Below are 19051 nucleotides of genomic sequence, written 5' to 3' on the forward strand. Positions count from 1 at the left end.
CCCCCGGGTCGATTGGGGGACTCCACAGCAAAGCTAGGCCAGGATGGCAAGGCCTAAGAGATAGTTCTTATTGTCACTCATATTTTGCTGGATGAAGAAACTGAGGCTCAGCGACCCAAGTGAAGCGATTTGGCCAAGATCATGCAGGAAGATGGTGCAGGAAGAGATGAGTAATTGGAATTCAATGGCTGTGCTTGAGCAGGCCTGCTCCTGTACTTCCCTCCCTCTTGCGGGGCTTGAGTCCCCCACTTGTCTCGACAGCAACCGAACTTGTCACGGGGCTCGGTTCAACCCTCTCCACCCTCCCGTCTGCCAGCGTCCCGCCCCGTCCCCTCCCAGCCCCCAGGGAGGAGGGGAGTGCTGCAGCGAGGAGGGGGGTCGCGGAGGCCAGGCTTTATAAAGGCGCTGGAAGAGCGCTGCCCGCCAGACCCTGCCGCACGGATCCCGAGCGCTGCCCGCCGCCCCACGTGACCGCGCCGTGCCCCAGCTCCACCGCTTAGTGAGTTGGGGCATGTCCCCATCCCACCCCGGCCCTGGCCGCCAGGTCCTTTGAACCCGGGTTGGGGAGGAAAGCCGACGAAGGAGGGCGCTGAGATGGGGGCACCAGGCAGAATCTCCAATGGGAGAGATTTAGGGCTAGAGGGAACCGGGAGACCTCGGAGCCCGCGGCCCGGCTGGCCATTGCGGCATGGGACCTAGGAGACCCAAACCTCGCTCCAGGAATGCGCGTGCGGTTGTTGCCATGGCAACGGACTAGCCAGAGCCCGCCGGTCTCCAGGGGAAAGGGGAGGTTGTTGGGGGGATGGGGACTGGTTCCCCGGAGGTCCAAACTCGTCACGCGGCGGTTGCACGAGGGAACTGAGAATGTCCCTCTCCCGGTGCCCCAAATCCTTCGGTAGACAAAGCGTTAGTCTCATTGCCTCTCTGAGCCTCAGTTTCTGCATCTGCCAAATGGAGGCAAGACTATTGGTTCCCAGCTCCCTGGCGAGTCATAAGCGGGTAACGGTCCGGCCCAGTTCCCTCTTATTGGACATCCAAGGAGCGGGTCTTAGCGGCCCAGACGATCCCTGCGACCCCTCCCACCCTCAGGCCCGCTGGCCATGGCCCTCTTCGGGGCCCTCTTCCTAGCGCTGCTGGCAGGCGCCGGCGCGGAGCTCCCGGGCTGCAAGATCCGCGTCACCTCCAAGGCGCTGGAACTGGGTAAGGCGTGGGTGCAGGCGCGGGGGCGGCAGCGGTCGCCGTGGGGGGCGCGGAGCTAAGGGTCTCACTGCTGCCTCAGTGAAGCAGGAAGGGCTGCGCTTTCTGGAGCAAGAGCTGGAGACCATCACTATTCCAGACCTGCGGGGCCAAGAGGGACACTTCTACTACAACATCTCAGAGTGAGTCGGCCCGGGGCGGGGCCTCGGGGTCGGGGCGGGGCCTCGACGGCCAGGGTGCCCTAGGCCTCCGAAGGGGGCGCTGACGGATCAAGGCCGAGGGGACTGGGGGCGTGGCCAAATTGAAAGGGCGGGACTTAAACAGGATGGCCCTAAAGGTAACCGCCAAGACTGCTACCACCGGCGGGACCAGGAGGTGGGCGTGGTCTAGAGGATGTGGGCGGGACCAAGACGAACCCGGGCGGTGGTTTTGAAGCCTAGCCCCAGTGCAGTGGAAAGGCGGAGAGGAGGCATTTAGCAGTGGAGGAGAGTGAACTCCAGGGCATGGGTTGGAGCTAAAGGGAAGGTGACTTACGAGAGGAGGGATAGGAGAATTGGTGTATGGGCAGAGCTTAGCTTGGGAAGGTGTAGGAGGGGAGGGGGTGCAAGCAACAAGACTTCTAAGAGATGGGGTTAGCGGGCATGGTGGTCCAGCTACTCAGGAGGTAGGAAGGTTGAGGCAGGAGGATTGTTTTAGCTCAAGAGTTACACACCAGCCTGGGCAACAGAGAGGGAGAAAGATAGGTGAAGTTTACTTTTAACACTTAGGTTAGCAGGAGCTAATCTCTGAACCACCCAAGTCCAGGCCACCCACCAGCTTCCCCCGCTGGACTGGAAGAGGAGAGAATGACCTTCCTGTGGTTGGGTGGAATCTTCTCTTGGCCCTGGATGTGGATCTGACCCTGGGGCCTCTTACAGGGTGAGGGTCACGGAACTGCAGCTGACGTCCTCTGAGCTCCACTTCCAGCCTGAGCAGGAGCTTATGCTACAAATCACCAACGCCTCCTTGGGCCTGCGCTTTCGGAGACAGCTTCTCTACTGGTTCTTGTGAGGACACTGATCCTCAACTGGGTGGAGGGAGTGCCAGCTGCACGGGGGTACTGTGGGCCTGCGGGCGACCCCTTACATTTTCCAAGTTTCTCCATCCATACACGAGGAACAATCGTGTCTACTTTGCAAATATCGATAGGAGGGTTTACTAGGATGCCTGGTAAAGTATGAAGAAATGAGGCCTTATTAAGAGGTTCAAGCAGGGCACAGTGGTGTATACCTGTAATTCTAGCAACTTGGGAGGCTAAGGCAGGAGGATTGAGATTTCTAGGCCTCCTCATCAACTTAGTGAGACCCTGACTCAAAATTAAAAACAAAACAAAAAAAAATAATGTGGTCGTCATGATGGAGGTATGGGGGGTTGGAGGGCCATGCAGACTCTGTCAGGCTCACAGCCGCTTCCTTATGACAGCTATGATGGAGGCTACATCAATGCCTCTGCGGAGGGTGTGTCCATCCACACGGGTCTGCAGCTCTCCCAGGATTCCTCTGGTCGGATGAAAGTGTCCAATGTCTCCTGCCAGGCTTCTGTCTCCAGAATGCATATGGTCTTCGGCGGAACCTTCAAGTGAGCCCACGCCCCCCTTGCATCCCCTTTGAGCCCCCCAGCCCATTTGCATCATGCAGGGCTCAGAAGTCAGACCCATAGCCTCCAGATCTTAGCTCCACTAACTGGCTGTGAACTTGGGCAAGTCATCGAAGTTCAGTGCCTCAGTTTCCTCACTGGTAAATTAGAGATGATAATATGACTTATTTTATAAGTTCATTGTAAGGGTTATTTTGTTAATATTTACAATATTATTATAATATTGTTGTAAACATTACAATATTTACAGTAATAATGCAGTATTTACAATATTACAAATATTACAATATTTACATTATTTACAATATTATTAAATTAAATATCACAATATTTACAAAATATTTATAAAAACACTTAGAATAATACCTTGCATATGATAAATGACCATATAAGTGCTAGTCACTTGGATAGGAGTAATTGGGAAGATTAGTATGGATAGTTGGGCATGACTAAGTTCTCAATAATTAGTAGCTCTTTTTTTTAAAAAAAAATTTTTAGATGTAGATGGAAACAATACCTTTATTTTATTTATTTTTATGTGGTGGTGAGGATCAAACCCAGGGCCTCACACATTCTAGGCAAGTGCTCTACCACTGAGCCACAACCCCAGCCCCCATTAGTAGCTCTTTTAAAAAAAAAATTATATGTATTTTTTAGTTGTAGGGGCACAAATATCTTTGTTTTTATGTGGGGCTGAGGATGGAACCCAGTCTTCACACGTGCAAAGCGAGTGCTCTACCACTGAGCCCCAGCCCCAGCCCAATTCCAGATCTGATCTGAGAAGGGGACTTTGTGCTGCTCCAGGTGGATTCCTCACCTGGGTTGGTGTACTGTCAGTGTTTTGCCGAGTGAATGCCAGAGCCTGAGGATTTGGAGAGCAGCGCAGGGCCTAGCTGGAGCCATGAAATGTTCTCCTCAGGGTCCTGAGAGGGGCACCGAGAAAGCACTCTGGGATGCCGAGAGGGTGATCTGGGTGGACTGAGTGGAGGACACAGGGCAGAAGGGCAGAGCATCGAGGGTGGAGGGAGGCGGGGGGGGGGGGGGGCGCGGGGAGGGAGGCCGAAGCCCCAGGAGCAGGATGCTCGAGCACCTGGGAGCCGCTGGGCCTGCAGGGCCTGGAGCCATGCCAGAGCAGGCCAGGGGGTCTTGAGAACCAGACAGGGGGTGGGTTGGGGCCGCCTCTTGGAAACGTCTGCGGAGGAGCTGGTAATTGAGGCTAAAGCTGAGGAGTCCCTGTCACCACCAGTTCTCTGGCTGCTGTCCTTTGTCCTGGATCTGGATGGGGTAGGGCAGGGCTGGGCTCACCGGCCTCTCCCCTCCTGCAGGAAGGTATATGAATTTCTGTCTACGTTCATCACCTCCGGGATGCGCTTCCTCCTCAACCAGCAGGTGTGGGCAGGGGCAGGTCGGGGGGCAGCAGGGTGGGCCTGCCCTCCTTCGAGAAGGCCCTGACTCTGGCCCCGGCCTTCCAGATCTGCCCTGTGCTCTACCATGCGGGAATGGTCTTGCTCAACTCCCTCCTGGACACTGTGCCTGGTGAGTTGGTGCTCGCGGGGCCAGGGGCCCGGGGGAGGCCTGGGGAAGGTGGGTGGGGAGGAGGGTGGCTGCCACCAGCACCCCAGGAGGCCCAGCCGTGGGAAGTCCTGGGGTCAGTGTGCTGCTGACTTGCTGGGTGACCTCAGGTAAGGACTCACTTCTCTCTGGGCCTTGAATTCTCCACCTGGTGCCAGCGCCTCCCCTTGGGGTGGTCACAGCCCGTCCTCAGGATACGCACTGGACCCCACTCGGCTTCATCATCTGGCACGTAACAGGTGTTCAAGAACAAATTCCCTTTCCCCAGCGATGACCCCTTGCTGCTGTGAGAGGGATCTTACCCCATCGTGCCTGACACCCAGGGTCTGAGAGGGAAGGAGGAAGAACCAAGGAGAGGATTCCTTTGCCATTTTCTTTAGCAATTTGATGAAGCCCTTGTAGTATTCACAGTAGGAATGATACAGCAATAGAAGCACTTACTACCCACCAGGCCCTAAGTGCTTTCCACATAGAACTAATTGGCTCCTCCTAACAACTGTAAGCGGAGTTATCACCAATTTATTGATGAGAGGCTCAGAGAGGTTAAGCACAGACCTCACACAGCTTTGAACGACTTGCGCTCCTCCTTGCAGTGCGCAGTTCTGTGGATGAGCTTGTGGGCATTGACTATTCCCTCCTGAAGGATCCTGTGGTCTCAACCAGCAATCTAGACATGGAGTTCCGGGTGAGCCACCCAAATTGGTGTGTGTGTGACCTCTGACCTCCCCCCCCCCCACCCTCCGTGGCTGATTTTAGCTTCCTAAAGTACAGCTCTGATGAGGCCACTCTCATTACTGAGAATGCCATGGCTCCCTGTTGCTGCAGAAGTAGGTTCAACCTCCTGCCTCTGGTGTTTGAGCTTTGTTAATTACATCTGGCCCTGCCTTTTTAACTTCATCCCATTTCTCCACAGCTACTCTTGCCTCTCACTTCCCACCCCAGGGCCTTTGCTCATGCACAGCCTAGCCCCATCTCCCTGAAGGAGACGGACATAAAGTTCTACGTACATAATCTCATTTCGTTTTCTCACAACCTTGTGAGTGAGGTGCTAACATTTATACAGTTGTCCCCAGGATCCAAGCATGCTCAAGTCCTTTATATAAAATGGTATAGCATGTGCACAGGTTCTATGCATTCTTTAAGCCATCTCACGCCTATAATCCCCATGACTCAAGAGGCTGAGGCAGGAAGATCCCAATTTCAAGGCCAGCCTCAGCAACTTAGCAAACCTTCTCTCAAAATAAAGAATAAAGGGGCTGGGAATGTAGCTCAGTGTTCATGGGTTCAATCCTCAGTACCTAAATAAAGATTATTTATAACCCTTAATGTAATGTCAATGCTGTATAAAGAGTTTTTATACTGTATTGTGTAGAGAATAAAGACCAAAAATGTCTGCCTGGGCTTGGTACAGATGCAATGTATTTTCTTTCTTTTTGATACTGGGGCTTGAACCCAGGGGCACTTATGCACTGAGCCACACCCCCCAGCCATCCCACCCTTTTTTTAAATATTATTATTCTGAGACAAGAGTCTTGCTTAATTGCTGAGGCTGGCTTTGAACTCATGATCCTCCTGCCTCAGCCTCCCAAGCCAATAGGATCACAGGTGTGCGCCACTGCCCGGCACAACTCTTCTCACTTATCAGTTGGTTGACTCGTTGGGCTCAGAGGGCTGACTATTCTCACTTTAGGATGTCAAGACTTGCTGAGGGAGGTGATGACACTTGTCCAAGGCCACATCGGGAGTAGGTGGCTACTACCTTCGCTCCTCTCAGAGAACTTCAGAGCACAATCTCCAGAGCTAGAATGGCTGAAGTTCAAATCCTGGCTCCGCCACTGAAGAGCTGTGTGACCTTATGCAAGTGGCTTAACTTTCTGTGCCTGCTTCCTCATTTGTAAAGGCCAGTGACAGCATGTAAAGCCCCTCATAAGGGCTGTCCTGTGGATTAAAGGAGTCCATCTATGCCAAGAGGCTGGCAGAGGACCTGGCATGGGGGAACCACTCTGCTTGTGCAAACAGTGGCTTTTTTTCTTTTTTGTACTGGGGAGTGAACCCAGGGGTGCTCAACCCCTGAGCCACATCTCTACCCTTTTTCATATTTTATTTGGAGACAGGGCCTCACTAGGTTGCTTAGGGCCTCACTAAGTTGCTGAGGCTGGCTTTGAATTTGTAATCCTCCTGCCTCAGCCTCCCAAGCCCCAAACAGTGGCTTATTACTGCCGTCAGCTTTCAGGGCCCATTCAAATGCCACCCATCCCATGAAACCTTTTTGATCTTCCCTTTTCCAGTCGGATGGGGTTGCTGCCTGCAGCTGCCCAGCTGCTCTCCTAGCAATGCCTGTGGGTCCCCCCAGAACAGCAGCCCGTGCGACCCCACCATCCCCCACAGGGCCAGCCCAGGGCTGGGAGACACGGGTGGGGGCCAGTCTGCCTTGACTCTACCCTGACCCCTCACCCCAGGGAGCATTCTTCCCCTTGGCCGAGGGGAACTGGAGCCTCCTGAACCAGGCGGTGGAGCCCCAGCTGCAGGAGGAGGAGCGGATGGTGTACGTGGCCTTCTCCGAGTTCTTCTTTGACTCTGCCATGGAGAGCTACTTCCGGGCGGGGGCCTTGCAGCTGTCCCTGGTGGGAGATAAGGTGTGCTGGAGCTGTTGGCAGGGTGGGCAAGGGGGCCGAGGTGGAGCTCCCGAGGGCCCTGCCTCATCCCCAATTCCCTGTTCAGGTGCCCCACGATCTGGACATGCTGCTCAGGGCCACCTACTTTGGGAGCATCGTCCTTCTGGTGAGCATTGACTAGGGCTGGGGGTGTAGGCAAGCTTGGGGGGCATACCACCTACACACCTTTGAGGCAATCTGTGGAGGGGGCACTCCCAGGGCAGCCCTGGAGGAGACAGGCCTGGCCTCTTGCCTGTGGCCAAGTTCCCATCCTGCCAAGCCCCTTCCAAGTCTGTGAAGTGGGGTCGCTACTTCCTGCCCTGTCTGTCTCCACACGGCTGATGTGAGGCTGGGAGAGAGTCCAAGCCCTGCAAGTGTAGGGCAGGATGGGCAAGGAGTGAGGATGAGTGTACTCTTTACTCCCCTTGTTTAGGGCCGGGGTTGTGGCTCAGTGGCAGAGCGCTTGCTTCATACAGGTGAGGCCCTGGGTTCGAGCCTCAGCACCACATAAAAATAAGTAAACGAAATAAAAATATTGTGGTCGGGATTGTGGCTCAGTGGTAGAGCACTTGCCTAGCATTCGTGAGGCACTGGGTTAGATCCCCGGCACCACATAAAAAAATAAACAAAATAAAGGTATTGTGTCCATCTATAACTAAAAAGAAAAGATTAAAAAATAAAAATATTGTGTCCACCCACAACTAAAAAATTAAAAAAAAAAATCCCTTTTTTAATGGGGAGAGGGGAAGGAGTTCAAAACTTTGAAAGTTTTCAGTTATCATTAAAGGATATGTCCTCATTTTCAATTTTGTGAATCAAGCGCTGGAATTTGAACTTGGATTTGAACCTGGCCTCCTCTGCACTACACAACCTCACAAGGTGGTCATGAAAATTAAAATGAATTTTCATGTAAAGCAATTGACAGCACCTGGTACACAGCAAGTGCTCAATAAACACCAGCCGCTGTTATGACGATCCTCTTCCTCCTCTTCACACATGGGGCCAAGCAGTGAAGAGCAGGGACTCCTGCAGACTGTCCAAGTCCCCTCCCTGTCCCCCAACTGAATGCCTACATGGCCTTGGACAAGCCACGCAACCTCTTTAGGCCTTGGTTTGTCCGTCTCAAAAACGACAATAACAAAACCTGGTGCGTGCGAGGTTGAGAGGAGCTCAGGGTGTGCAGGGTGCAGGGTCAAGTTCAGGGGTGAGTCAGCACTTGAACAGCTTCCTCCGAGGCCCCTGGGAGAAACCGGGCAGAACCTCCCGGGAGAGGTAGCAGGAAGCTGGAATATTCATGCCCCTGGACATTGGGGAGAAAACACTAGGAAGGAAGGAGCATCCCTTTGGGTAAGGCCGCAGCACGGGGCAAAGGCTAGGTGCACACAGGAGGGGTTTGCGAAGCCTCAGCAGTCTTGGTGCTGGTCACTCCTGGGCTACCAGAGGGCCAGGGCTGCGTGCGGGCCTCTGTGGGGAGGCTTACCAGGGAACAGATCTGGTGTGACCTGCCCTCCTTGCTCTGTCCCCAGAGCCCTGCAGTGATTGACTCCCCGCTGAAGCTGGAGCTGCAGGCCATGGCCCCCCCACGCTGCACCATCAAGCCCTCGGGCACTACCATCTCCGTCACAGCCAGTGTCACCATCGCCCTGGTCCCACCCAACCAACCGGAGGTCCAGCTCTCCAGCATGATCATGGTGCGGCACCAAAGCAAGGGCAGCAGGAGGTCTGGGAGAAGTGGGTCGTGAATCTTCCAGTTCTGTGATGTGCCCCCACCCTGCACTTTCCCTCAGGACGCCCGATTTAACGCCAAGATGACACTCCGGGGCAAGGCTCTGCGCACACACCTGGACCTGCGCAAGTACGTAGACAGGGAGGTCTTGGGCAGGCCCCAGCCTCCTTGCCCTTGTCTTCAGGGTGACCACACCTGCCCAACAGAGACAGAACCCGGGCTAACACTGAGCCACACCTCTAATCCCAGCAACTCAGAGGCTGAGGCAGAAGGATCCCAAGTTTGAGGCCAGCCTCAGCAACTTAGAGCCTGACTCAAAATAAAAAGAGCTGGGGATGTAGCTTGGTGGTAAAGTGCCACTTTATAGGCATGTGCCACTCCGCCCAGCTAGCATCTACCCCTCATGCTGTGCTGTCCAGCATGGTATCCATTGACTTGTGACTATTCACCTTTAAATTAACCATTTACTCAAGTGCAGAAAGCCATACTTCATTAGCCATATAAGGCCAGTAGCTTCCACAGTGGACAGTGCTGTTTTAGGAGCTAAATGAGTTAATGCAGGGTCATGGTTAGGGACTTAAATTCCAGAGGCAGGTTCTGATACTTATTGCTGTATGATCTTGGGCAAATTACTTAACCTCTCTGTCCCTCAATTACTCATCTATGAAGTTCTAACAGTACCTGCTTCTTGGGGTTGTTGTCAAGACCAAATCAACTGGTATTTTAAAGTAGTTCAGATAATATTTACTTCTCTAATGTTTAGTGTCTGACCAAATAAGTAACCCCCGCAGAGCTGTCAGCAGAAGCGACATATATAGGTGCTTGGCAAATAAAAACTAGCAGACCTGGAGGAGACCCACAGAGGATGCACACCTGGGGCATGGTGGTGCCACCTGGAAAGGCTTGTAGACAGGTGGGCACCTCCTGCAGGGTGGCCAGCGGAAGGGGGCGCTCCCAGCCTTGTGGCCACTGCTTCTCCACAGGTTCCGAATCTACTCGAACCAGTCAGCACTGGAGTCTCTGGCAGTGAGTTGAATGGAGGTGGGCCAGGCCGGGGGTGGGCAGTCGGGAGAGGCCACCACCCACGCACTGCCCTCTCTACCCCTCTTCCCTGCCAGCTGATCCCGCTCCAGACCCCTCTGAAGGCCATGCTACAGGTCGGGGTGATGCCCATGCTCAACCGTAAGGCTGGGTACTGAGGGGGGGAGGAGGAGGGGGAGGGGGAAAGCTGGGTGGGCCAGAATCGAGCCTGCTGCTCCCACCCACAGAACGGACCTGGCGTGGGGTCCAGATCCCCCTACCCGAGGGCATCAACTTTGTGCGTGAGGTGGTGAAGAACCATGCGGTGCGTAGGGGCAGGAGGCGGGAGGTGGACAGGGCTTCCCCCTCCTGGAGGAGCCCTGGTGCCCTGGAAGCTTGCCCCAGCCCTCCCCTGTCACCCCAGCCCTTTCCCAGGCCAGGCCTCCTCCTCAGCCCAACCTCCACACCTACTCATCTTTCCTGCCAGCCCTCCATGATGCCCAGTGGGTGCTTCTGCAGCCTCTTAGCACCCTTGAGTCACAGGGAGGAACTGCCCTGCCCATCTATCCCACTAGTGAGACCCCCCCAAGTCACAGGCTCTCTCTCAAGTTCTGGCCTCAGTGATGGGATGAGTGACTGGGACCCTCTCTGCCCACTGCACAGGGCTTCCTCACCATTGGCGCTGACCTCCACTTTGCTAAAGGGCTGCGAGAGGTGATCAACAAGAACCGGCCTGCCAACGCCAGGGACCCCCTGGCATCCAGTGCTCCTCCGTCCAACGCCAGGGACTCCCAGGCGTCCAGTGCCCCTCCATCCTCCACAGCAGCTGTTGCAGCCCCACCCCCACCCTAGTAGCTTCCGCTCAGGACTCCACCCCTCTCAACCGTCCCCTCTTCCCCTTTAGTCCCCAGTGCCAGAGAAGATGGGTTGAAGCCGTGCCCAATTTAATTTCATAATTGATCCATCTGCTGTAGTCTGCCCCCTCCCCCTCCCCCTTCCCAAGGGCTGCCCTGAGAGCTCAGCTGGGGTCCCAGGATAGGACCCACACATCCAGAAGGGCATCTAAGCAGGGAGGGCCAGCCATGCCCTCCAGGTACTGCTATAGGAATAAAGTGCTAACTTGTCCCCAGGCCGTCTATGGAGAGGCTGGGCCCAGGCTGCCCTGCATAGGGCTGGGGCTGTGGGAAGTGGGGCAGTCCTGAGTCGGGGACCTGCCCACAGAGGCGTTCTGCATAGAGGAGGAGCTCCCTCCTAGTGGGAGGGTTTAGATCAGACAGTGAGGGCTTGTGCGTGTCCCCTGGGTCCTCAGTATGGCTCTTTGTTCAGGAAGCGGGAGAACATGGTAAAGGCAGCTTGGGGCTTGTCAGTGGGGACCATGTGTCCAGCGCCCTGGGGAACAAAGCTCTGTGAGATTCTGACCCCCATGGTTCTCTCCCTCCTCTTTCATTCTCAGCCTCCCCCGAGCCCCCAAAACTTGCCCTTACAGGGCCAGAAGTAACCCTGAATAAAAGGAGGTCAGGGGTAAGGAGGGGTGGGCTCTGCCCTTCCCTCTGGCCCCAGTTGTCCCCTGCTGGTCCCAAGCCCACCTTGATGGTGAGAAAGGCAATGTGGGAGAACTCTTTCACGAAGCCAGCGATCTGCTCCCCGCTCTCGCCGTAGTCCACTAGCCAGGGCCGGCGCTGCACCTCCATCTGTCACCAGGAGAGACATCAGCCCGTAGCCTCACCGTCCCTGCCCACAGCTACAGCAAGACCTGGAGTCCAGGAACTACCCTCCAGGTTTGCCCAGTGTGGACCAGAGCCACCCCAAGCACCTGCCCTCCGGGATAGGAGCCCTGCCTTACCTTCTGGTTGAGGGAGTCCACAAACCACTCATCTCCCAAGAAGTTGCAGGCCATGTCCACGTCTCCGTTGTATAACAGGATCTGGTATCTCTGGAGCAGGGCCCATGGGGAATGAGCTCAGGCCTAGCTCCGTTGTTGGTACTAGAGCTTGAACCCAGGGGTGCTTAACCACATCCCTAGCTCTTGTTTTATGTTATTTAGAGACAGGGTCTTGCTAAATCCCTTAGGCTGGATTTAAACTTGTAGTCCTCTTGCCTCAGCCTCCCAAGCACTGAGATTACAGGCCACCCCACTCAGCTAGGAGCCACCTCTTCCCTGGCTTAAGCTCTATGCCTCCAGGGAATTTAAGGGGCCCAGCTAAATAGCACAGACCAGGAAATTCTTGTTTTCTGTCAACTTAGTGCACGTCCAGTGAGCACTAATTAAACCATAATTATCCTTATTTTGGGACATCATAGTTAAAGGTATTTAAGAAATTCCCCCAGGGTTATATGACTCCTAAAGGACTTGCCACTGGTCTGGCAGGACTATGGGCAAGCCCTCTCTTGCCCTGGACCTCCATTTGCATTGTGATGTGATCTAACCAGCTCTTCCCATTCTAAAGGCTCTTTGGTGGCTGCAGACCCCTTAGCCTCCTAAGCAGAGCAGCCTGGGGTGGAGACAAACCTGGGCTCAAATCTTTTCCCTGCCACCCATAGGACCTTGGCCCAGGACTTTACCTCTTGGAGTTTTAGCTTCCCCAGTCCTGAAAGCGCTCTGAAGGGGCCCCCAGCTTGCTGAGCTACTCCAGAGCCCTACAGCTGCTGTTAGATCTGTCTGTGCTGCCCCTACACACCTGTGAATTGAGCAGCTTCAGGTACTGAGAGTTCATGCTTTGGTAGAGCCGGCGGTACTGTATGTTCACCAGGAAGCTGCCAGGAGCATGTGCACAGGCCCCAGGAAAGCCAGGCCACAGGGGGAGAAACCGTCAACAGATCAGACCTCTATCCCATCCCCGAGTTCCTGCCTGGGAGGCAGACAGCTCTAACCTGGGGACAGGGGCTGGGATTCAAAGATCCTCGACCCACCCCCATTTAGAAAGGTCTAGGGATACTTTTGGTTGTTACAGTGACTGGGATGCAACTGGCATCTGGTATCTAGGGACCAACAGGTTTGAAAGTCACCACATAGGACATCCCTGGATGGCCCCTGCTGTGCCAGCTGGAGGTGGCACTGGAGTAGGTCAGGCAGTGCCTATTATTAAGTTCAGAAGAGCAGGAGATGTGAACAGCCAGTGTGGCCATTTACAAAACATCTGGGATAACAGGTAATTTTCATGCCCCGGGTGGCCTTGCTGCATGTGCCTCTGAGAAGTCTCAACCAGAGGACCCCTGGAAAACTTGCTGATGCCCCAAGAGCCCCACAGCTTGCCACCCCAGAGCCACCTGTGGCCGCAGAGCCTTACTTGCACATGTCCCAGCGGGGCAGCTGCTCGGGGATGTGGAGGGCCTTCCGCACATACGGGTTGTTGAGGTAGGTGGAGGCGGCCGTGGTGTTGGTGCAGGGGGGGTCCATGCGCACCTTGTCCCCAGAACGCAGCAGTGCCTAGTGGGGCACAGATACAGGGTCAGATCTTAATGTGCCTGCCCTGCCATACCCCACACCCCATGGGGAAGGTGCCCCAAGCTCTCGCACACCTGGTGCCACGTCCGCTTGAAGGGCAGACGAGTGAAGATATTGCCAAAATCCTGGACCACAACACTGTCCTTCTCATACCTGCAAGTGAAGTGGAGGGATGGGTGCTGGGCTCCAGGTGGGGCTGGCTGGCCTCGGGGGTGCAGAGCGGCACCTACCTCACGTGGCCAGGTACCCCCCCAGCACATGGGGCATAGAGGTTGTAGATGTTGAGGCCAGAGTTGCCCACGATTCGAGACACTTCCTGAAGCTGGGACAACACGATACCACATGTTATAGACCCCTGGTCCTCCATGACCTGGCCCCTCACCAAGATTCTTCCCGCTTACATCCCTGTCATCTCCCTTCACCGATCTTTTTTTCACAGGGAAACTGAGGCTCAGTGGAAGGAATCTTCCAGACCTGGGTCCACATCCTAGCACTACTCCCTAGCCTTGTGACCTCAGGCAAGTGACATTCTTGGCCTCGGTTTCCTCACTGGGGTTCCAGAGAACACATCGCTCAAAAGTGCAGGACAGAAAAGCAATGGGGCTGAGGGGACAGGGAGTCACTAAGGAGGGGTGCGGTTCCATTTTCAGGATTGCGGGGGGCAGGGCTGAGGCGAAGTAGAGGCAGAACCTCACATTGGTCACACATTCCGGGTCTTTGTTGTCATAGAAGTTACACTTGTTCTGAGAGCAGCAGTGGGTCTGGAGCAAGGACCAGAGCCTGCGGGAAATGGGGGAAGGGCTCAGCTGTGGGCAGAGGTGGGCGCCCTCCTTCCTCTAACCTCCACCAGGACCTGACCCAGGGATCTGTCAGCAGAGATTAGGGAAGAGATCAAGGGTGTGGTATATGGGTCTATGCCACAAGATGGCCCTCCTTAGTTCCTTTACATTCAGATGTCTACTTTTGACCTTCTAGCACCAAATTCTTCTGGCAACCCCACTAGCTCATAGGCCAGGGCAGGGCCAGGATATCGTGCCTAGAGGATGACCTGAGATCCCATGACTGGCCCCACCCTAGATTGCCCAACTCTGTCTCCCATACCTGTTCCCCAGAAGGCCATGGTAGTAGGCAAAATAGACGAGTGAGTTGTCATTCTGCTCATAGGAGGAGAGTCCGTTGCCCACAGCCAGCCCCTATGAAAACACCCAACACCCAGGGCTCGCTCATCTGGAGGGTGGGGAGGAGGAGGAGCTCCCTGACCCACACTTAGACCTTCTGCAACCTAGAATCCCTGGGTGGTCTGTGGGGTTGGGGGTCACTCAAGGTACAGAACAGAGCTGGCAGCCTGACAGGTGGCTTCTAGTCACGGGAGGCAGCAGGCAGAGATAGGGTCACTGGTGGCTGGGAGGGAAACCAGGCTGGGCAGGGGTGCTGGGCAGTCTGACCTTGGGAACTACAAGGGTATGGTCCCCAGGGGCCTCCCTGCCCTCCTGCAGCTGCCCTGCACCTGAAGGTTCATGCTGGGGTCCTGCATGACCAGCACAGCCAAGGTGGGGATGTAGATGCCGGCATAGCTCTCGCCCGTCAGGAAAAGTTTGTTGTCCTTATACTCCGGAAAGAGGCGGAAGAAATCTTTAAGGGCTTCAAAATTGCCCTGGGCAACCTGGGGGTGGCAGGATGGAGAGAATCAGGACGCACTGACATCTGAGCTAGAAAAATCCTCAAGAGGTAATGAAACCAACCCTGGGTGTGAGAGGAAGTGATTTGGTTACAATCACATCCATAGCACATGACAGCCAGAAATGGATCCAGAGGCCATGTTCCCGCTCCCCTCTTCACGCCCCAGTGGAAGGCCAGGGAAGCTGGAATGGGTGGGCAGGCACCAGACTCACCTCGGTGTCATTGGTGGCATAAACCTTGTCATCAGAGTAAGAGAAGCCCACTCCAGCTGGGGACTCAATGTACAACACATTGGCAATCTAGAGGGAAGGAGGAAATGAAGTGAAGAGGGGCCCCACCACATTGGAGTGCCCAGACACCCCCGCAGGACCCACAGCTCAGCTATACCAGGTTCCATGAATAGGGGTTGTACTCCAGAGTGACACCATCTGGCTGGATCTGCGGAGGAAAGAGAGGGAATGAGCAGCAAGGACCAACTGGGTGGAGGGGAAGGGCCCCAGAGGTCCTTTACAGACGGACAACCCCCCAGCAGTTAGGGACAGTTAAGTAAGCCCCAGCACAGTGGGGAAAACAGCAAGGTTCAGGAAGAAGGAGACACTTGGAAGACCACGAAGCCCTCTTCTCCCCACCTTTTTCCCTTGGGTAACTGTCCCTTTCCCCTCTTTCCTGGGTCACAGGAGGAGACAGCAGCGTCCACTCACCAGGAAAGGGCCGTGCTCTGTCAGGAACCCATCTAGGGAGCTGCAGCCCGGACCCCCGTTGAGCCAAAGCACCACCGGGCTGCTCTCTGGATCTTTCTGGGACTCCACAAACCTGGGAGGGGTCAGAGAGAGTTGGTGCGGGCGGAGGGCCCCTCCTGCGCTCCCCGCTCGCTCCCGGGAGCCCTCCGTCGTCTCGGGAACTGCCTGCAGCCCCCATCCCGCCTGGTGGGCTTTGCCAGCCGCCTCCCGCCCGCCCTGGAGGCAGGGCCGCCGACCAGTAGTGCAAGTGCTTGGAGCCGGCGGCTCTGAGGTAGCCCGAGAACTGGCGGAACGACGGCTGCTTGGCCAGTCCGGGGAGGCACTGAATCTGGTCCTGGTCGGGGGCTGCCTGGACCCGGGACGTCCAGAACAGGAGCCACAGTAGCAGCAGCGGCGGCAGCGCGGCTCGGACCATCTGCGGGAGGAAGTGGCGGCGCCTGCAGTTTACCCGCTCGCTCGCGGCCAGGCGCTCGGGAGCCGCAGTCCCCCGGGAGGAGCTGGGCGCGCCGCGAGGGGACCCCGGCCTGGACCCCGCCTGCCGAGACCCCGCCGCCGCCACCGACCCTGGGCGGGGGGATCCGTTCCGGCCGAGGTCCCCTCACCTCTGCTTCCTCGCGTCCTTGCTCTCCGGGAGGCGCCGGGGACTGGAAGTCATGTGTACCCTGAGTCACGTGAGGGCTGGCGTCACGTGTCAGCCATCCCCAGGCCCGCTTTTGGCTCTCTGAAGGCCTCGGGGAGGGAGCGGTCAATTTTCGGGTCAAAGTCCGCGGGCCTCGAAGGTCGTAGTCCGGGAGCCAGCGACCGAAGATCTGGGTGTGGACGGCAGATTTCCCGGCCCCTGGGGACCCCGGCTCTAGGCGGGATGCCTGAGCAAGCGGCGCTAGGACCCCCGAGTACAGCCTCGGGAAGGGAGTCGGGGGAAATGCCTTACATGGTTCACCGACTGTCACCATCTAAGTCGGTGGCCCAAAATAGCTCCGGGCGCCGTCTGTCCTGCCACATGGCCCCGAGATGGCTGCTGCCTCCAATTCTGTGGAGCTGGGTGTCTCCAGGGGACCCGCGCGCCCGGAGCCCCCTCCCACCCGCTTCCACCGGGTGCACGGAGCCAACATCCGCGTGGACCCCTCGGGGACTCGGGCCACACGCGTGGAGAGCTTCGCCCATGGTGTGTGCTTCAGTCGCGAGCCGCTGGTCCCTGGCCAGGTATTCCTAGTCGAGATCGAGGAGAAAGAGCTGGGCTGGTGCGGCCATCTGCGCCTCGGCCTGACCGCGCTGGACCCCGCCAGTCTGGCCGCCGTGCCGGAATTTTCGCTGCCGGACCTGGTCAACCTTGGCCACACCTGGGTCTTCGCCATCACGCGCCACCACAACCGCGTGCCCCGGAACGGCCAACCGGAGGCAGAGGCAGAGGCCGCAGGCCCGCGCCGCCCCCCGGCCCTGCTGGTGGAACCATATCTGTGCATTGAGCAGTTCCGAATCCCCCGGGACCGCCTCGTGGGCCGCAGCCGGCCGGGGCTCTACAGCCACCTCTTGGACCAGCTCTACGAGCTGAACGTGTTGCCTCCGACCGCGCGCCGCAGCCGCCTGGGCGTTCTCTTCTGCCCGCACCCGGATGGCACCGCAGACATGCACATCGTCATCAACGGGGAGGACATGGGCCCCAGCGCCCGGGGGCTGCCCGCTGCCCAGCCCCTCTATGCAGTGGTGGACGTGTTTGCCTCCACCAAGAGCGTGCGTCTGGTTCAACTCGAGTATGGCTGTAGGTATCCCACTCCTGGGCAGCGACCCCTCCTGGCCCAGTGTGGACACAGACACCTGCTAGAACCCGCGGGCCACAGTTTCCTAGACCTTGATCTCTCCAGCGTTAGTTTAGAAGAGGGAAACCTGGAGGGCTGAAATCTGTAATCTCGCTTCTGGAGGCTGAGGCAGTAGTACCACAAGTTCAAGTCCAGACTATCTCTAAATATTTTTTTAAAAAAGGGCTGGACATGTAGTTAAGTGGTGAAGAGTCCCTTTAATTCCCAGTGAGACGAAACAGCAGCAAGAGCCTCAAAAACAGGAAAAATCCAGGTTGGAATTGCACCTCTGTTTGTAGTTTTGCCCCAGTCACTCCGGATCATTGGAGGGTCTCCTTGCCCATGCCTATCCCAGGTGATTGATTAAGGTGCCTTGCAGGTCTCTTTTAGTTCTTACAATGTTTTCAATATATTTTTTTAATATTTATTTTTTAGTTGTAGTTGGACACAATAACCTCATTTTTTATTTATTTATATGTGGTGCTGAGGATCGAACCCAGGGCTTTGCAAATGCTAGGCAAGTGCTCTACTGCTGAGCCACAACCCCAGCCCCAGTGTTTTCAGTATTAACCTAGAAAAAATGCTGATAGATTTAGGTCTATCAGTTTAGAAGCATAGAGGCATCATAGACCTCAAATCGAGAGTTTTTAAATTCTGAGATCCCGTTCCACTTCCTTACAGCCCTATCAAACATTTTATTTATACCTCCCATCTCATGGATTCAGGGAACTAGAACCTGCACTGGGAACTGTGGTTGTATGAGCAAATCAGACACTACCCTGCCCACAGAAGCTGCTAACTGAAGGGGGAAGAGCTTTGTGCTTTATTGTTATAAAAGCAGGGTTACATCATTGAAGGTCTTCAGGAAGTGGTTTTTTAATTATAATTTTTTGATACTGGGGATTAAACCCAGGGGTGCTTAAGCACTGAGACACATCCCCAGCCCATTTTATTTTTCATTTTGAGACAGGACCTTGCTAAATTTCTTAAGGCTTGCTAAATTGCTGAGGCTGGCTTCAAACTTGCAATCCTCCTGTCTCAGCCTCCCAAATCACTGGGATTACAGGCGTTGGCCACCATGCCAGGCAGGAAGTAGTGTTTATTTCAGCTATATGATCAGCTCTGTGAAGCAAGCCGAGCCTGACAGCAGAAGGGAGTTACCCAAGCTGATGGCAGAATGAGAACCAACGAAAACCTAGGTTTTTTTGGGCCTGGCCTCAGACCCACCCTTCAGTTTCCTGTGCCTTTGACCACCTTCTTTCCACAGTGCCATCGCTACAGACTCTGTGCCGCCTAGTGATCCAGAGGAGCGTGGTGCACAGGCTGGCCATTGATGGACTCCATCTGCCCAAAGGGCTTAAGGATTTCTGCAAGTACGAGTGAAGGTCTGCAGCCACCCAGAGGGCCCACGGGAGCACTCCTGGCCTTCAGACCCTGTCTGAAGCTGGTAACACTGCTGCCAACCAGGACTAGAAATAAACAGCTGATGCTGACTTTCTGATCATTGGAGGGTCTCCTTGCCCCTGCAGTGTGTAGAGGCACTTCTAGAATCACTACAAATCAGCAGGTCAGAGCAAGAGAGAACA

General features: G+C 55.6%; 3 protein-coding genes across 4 annotated transcripts; 2 read left to right on the forward strand and 1 right to left on the reverse strand.

Annotated features, from left to right (window-relative positions):
* The first annotated feature begins 431 nt into the window (after positions 1-431).
* Positions 432-12162, forward strand: Pltp (phospholipid transfer protein). Its single transcript, XM_076852033.2, has 16 exons — positions 432-499; positions 1090-1200; positions 1280-1379; positions 2115-2243; positions 2659-2814; positions 4158-4221; positions 4305-4368; positions 4998-5089; positions 6864-7040; positions 7126-7185; positions 8585-8749; positions 8846-8913; positions 9768-9810; positions 9903-9966; positions 10053-10129; positions 10468-12162. The coding sequence occupies exons 2-16, from the start codon at positions 1101-1103 to the stop codon at positions 10654-10656; spliced, it is 1548 nt and encodes a 515-aa protein (XP_076708148.1). The 5' UTR covers positions 432-499; positions 1090-1100; the 3' UTR covers positions 10657-12162.
* Positions 10732-16528, reverse strand: Ctsa (cathepsin A). 2 transcript variants are annotated; one of them, XM_076852032.2, is made up of 15 exons: positions 16272-16528; positions 15906-16084; positions 15631-15742; positions 15317-15367; positions 15142-15228; positions 14757-14912; positions 14351-14442; positions 13945-14029; positions 13480-13571; positions 13324-13402; positions 13092-13231; positions 12483-12558; positions 11648-11737; positions 11391-11495; positions 10732-11193 (listed from the first exon to the last, which is right to left on the reverse strand). In XM_076852032.2, exons 2-15 carry the CDS (start codon positions 16082-16084, stop codon positions 11110-11112), a joined length of 1428 nt encoding a protein of 475 aa, XP_076708147.1. In that variant the 5' UTR covers positions 16272-16528; the 3' UTR covers positions 10732-11109. The 2 variants fall into 2 exon arrangements, with proteins under 2 accessions (XP_076708147.1, XP_076708146.1); XM_076852031.2 differs by having other exon boundaries at positions 16233-16327.
* Neurl2 (neuralized E3 ubiquitin protein ligase 2) lies at positions 16285-18969 on the forward strand. Its single transcript, XM_076852037.2, has 2 exons — positions 16285-17428; positions 18733-18969. Exons 1-2 carry the CDS (start codon positions 16681-16683, stop codon positions 18846-18848), a joined length of 864 nt encoding a protein of 287 aa, XP_076708152.1. The 5' UTR covers positions 16285-16680; the 3' UTR covers positions 18849-18969.
* Positions 18970-19051: the final 82 nt, after the last annotated feature.

The sequence above is a fragment of the Callospermophilus lateralis genome, chromosome 3, assembly GCF_048772815.1.
Source record: "Callospermophilus lateralis isolate mCalLat2 chromosome 3, mCalLat2.hap1, whole genome shotgun sequence".
Lineage (NCBI taxonomy): Eukaryota > Metazoa > Chordata > Mammalia > Rodentia > Sciuridae > Callospermophilus > Callospermophilus lateralis.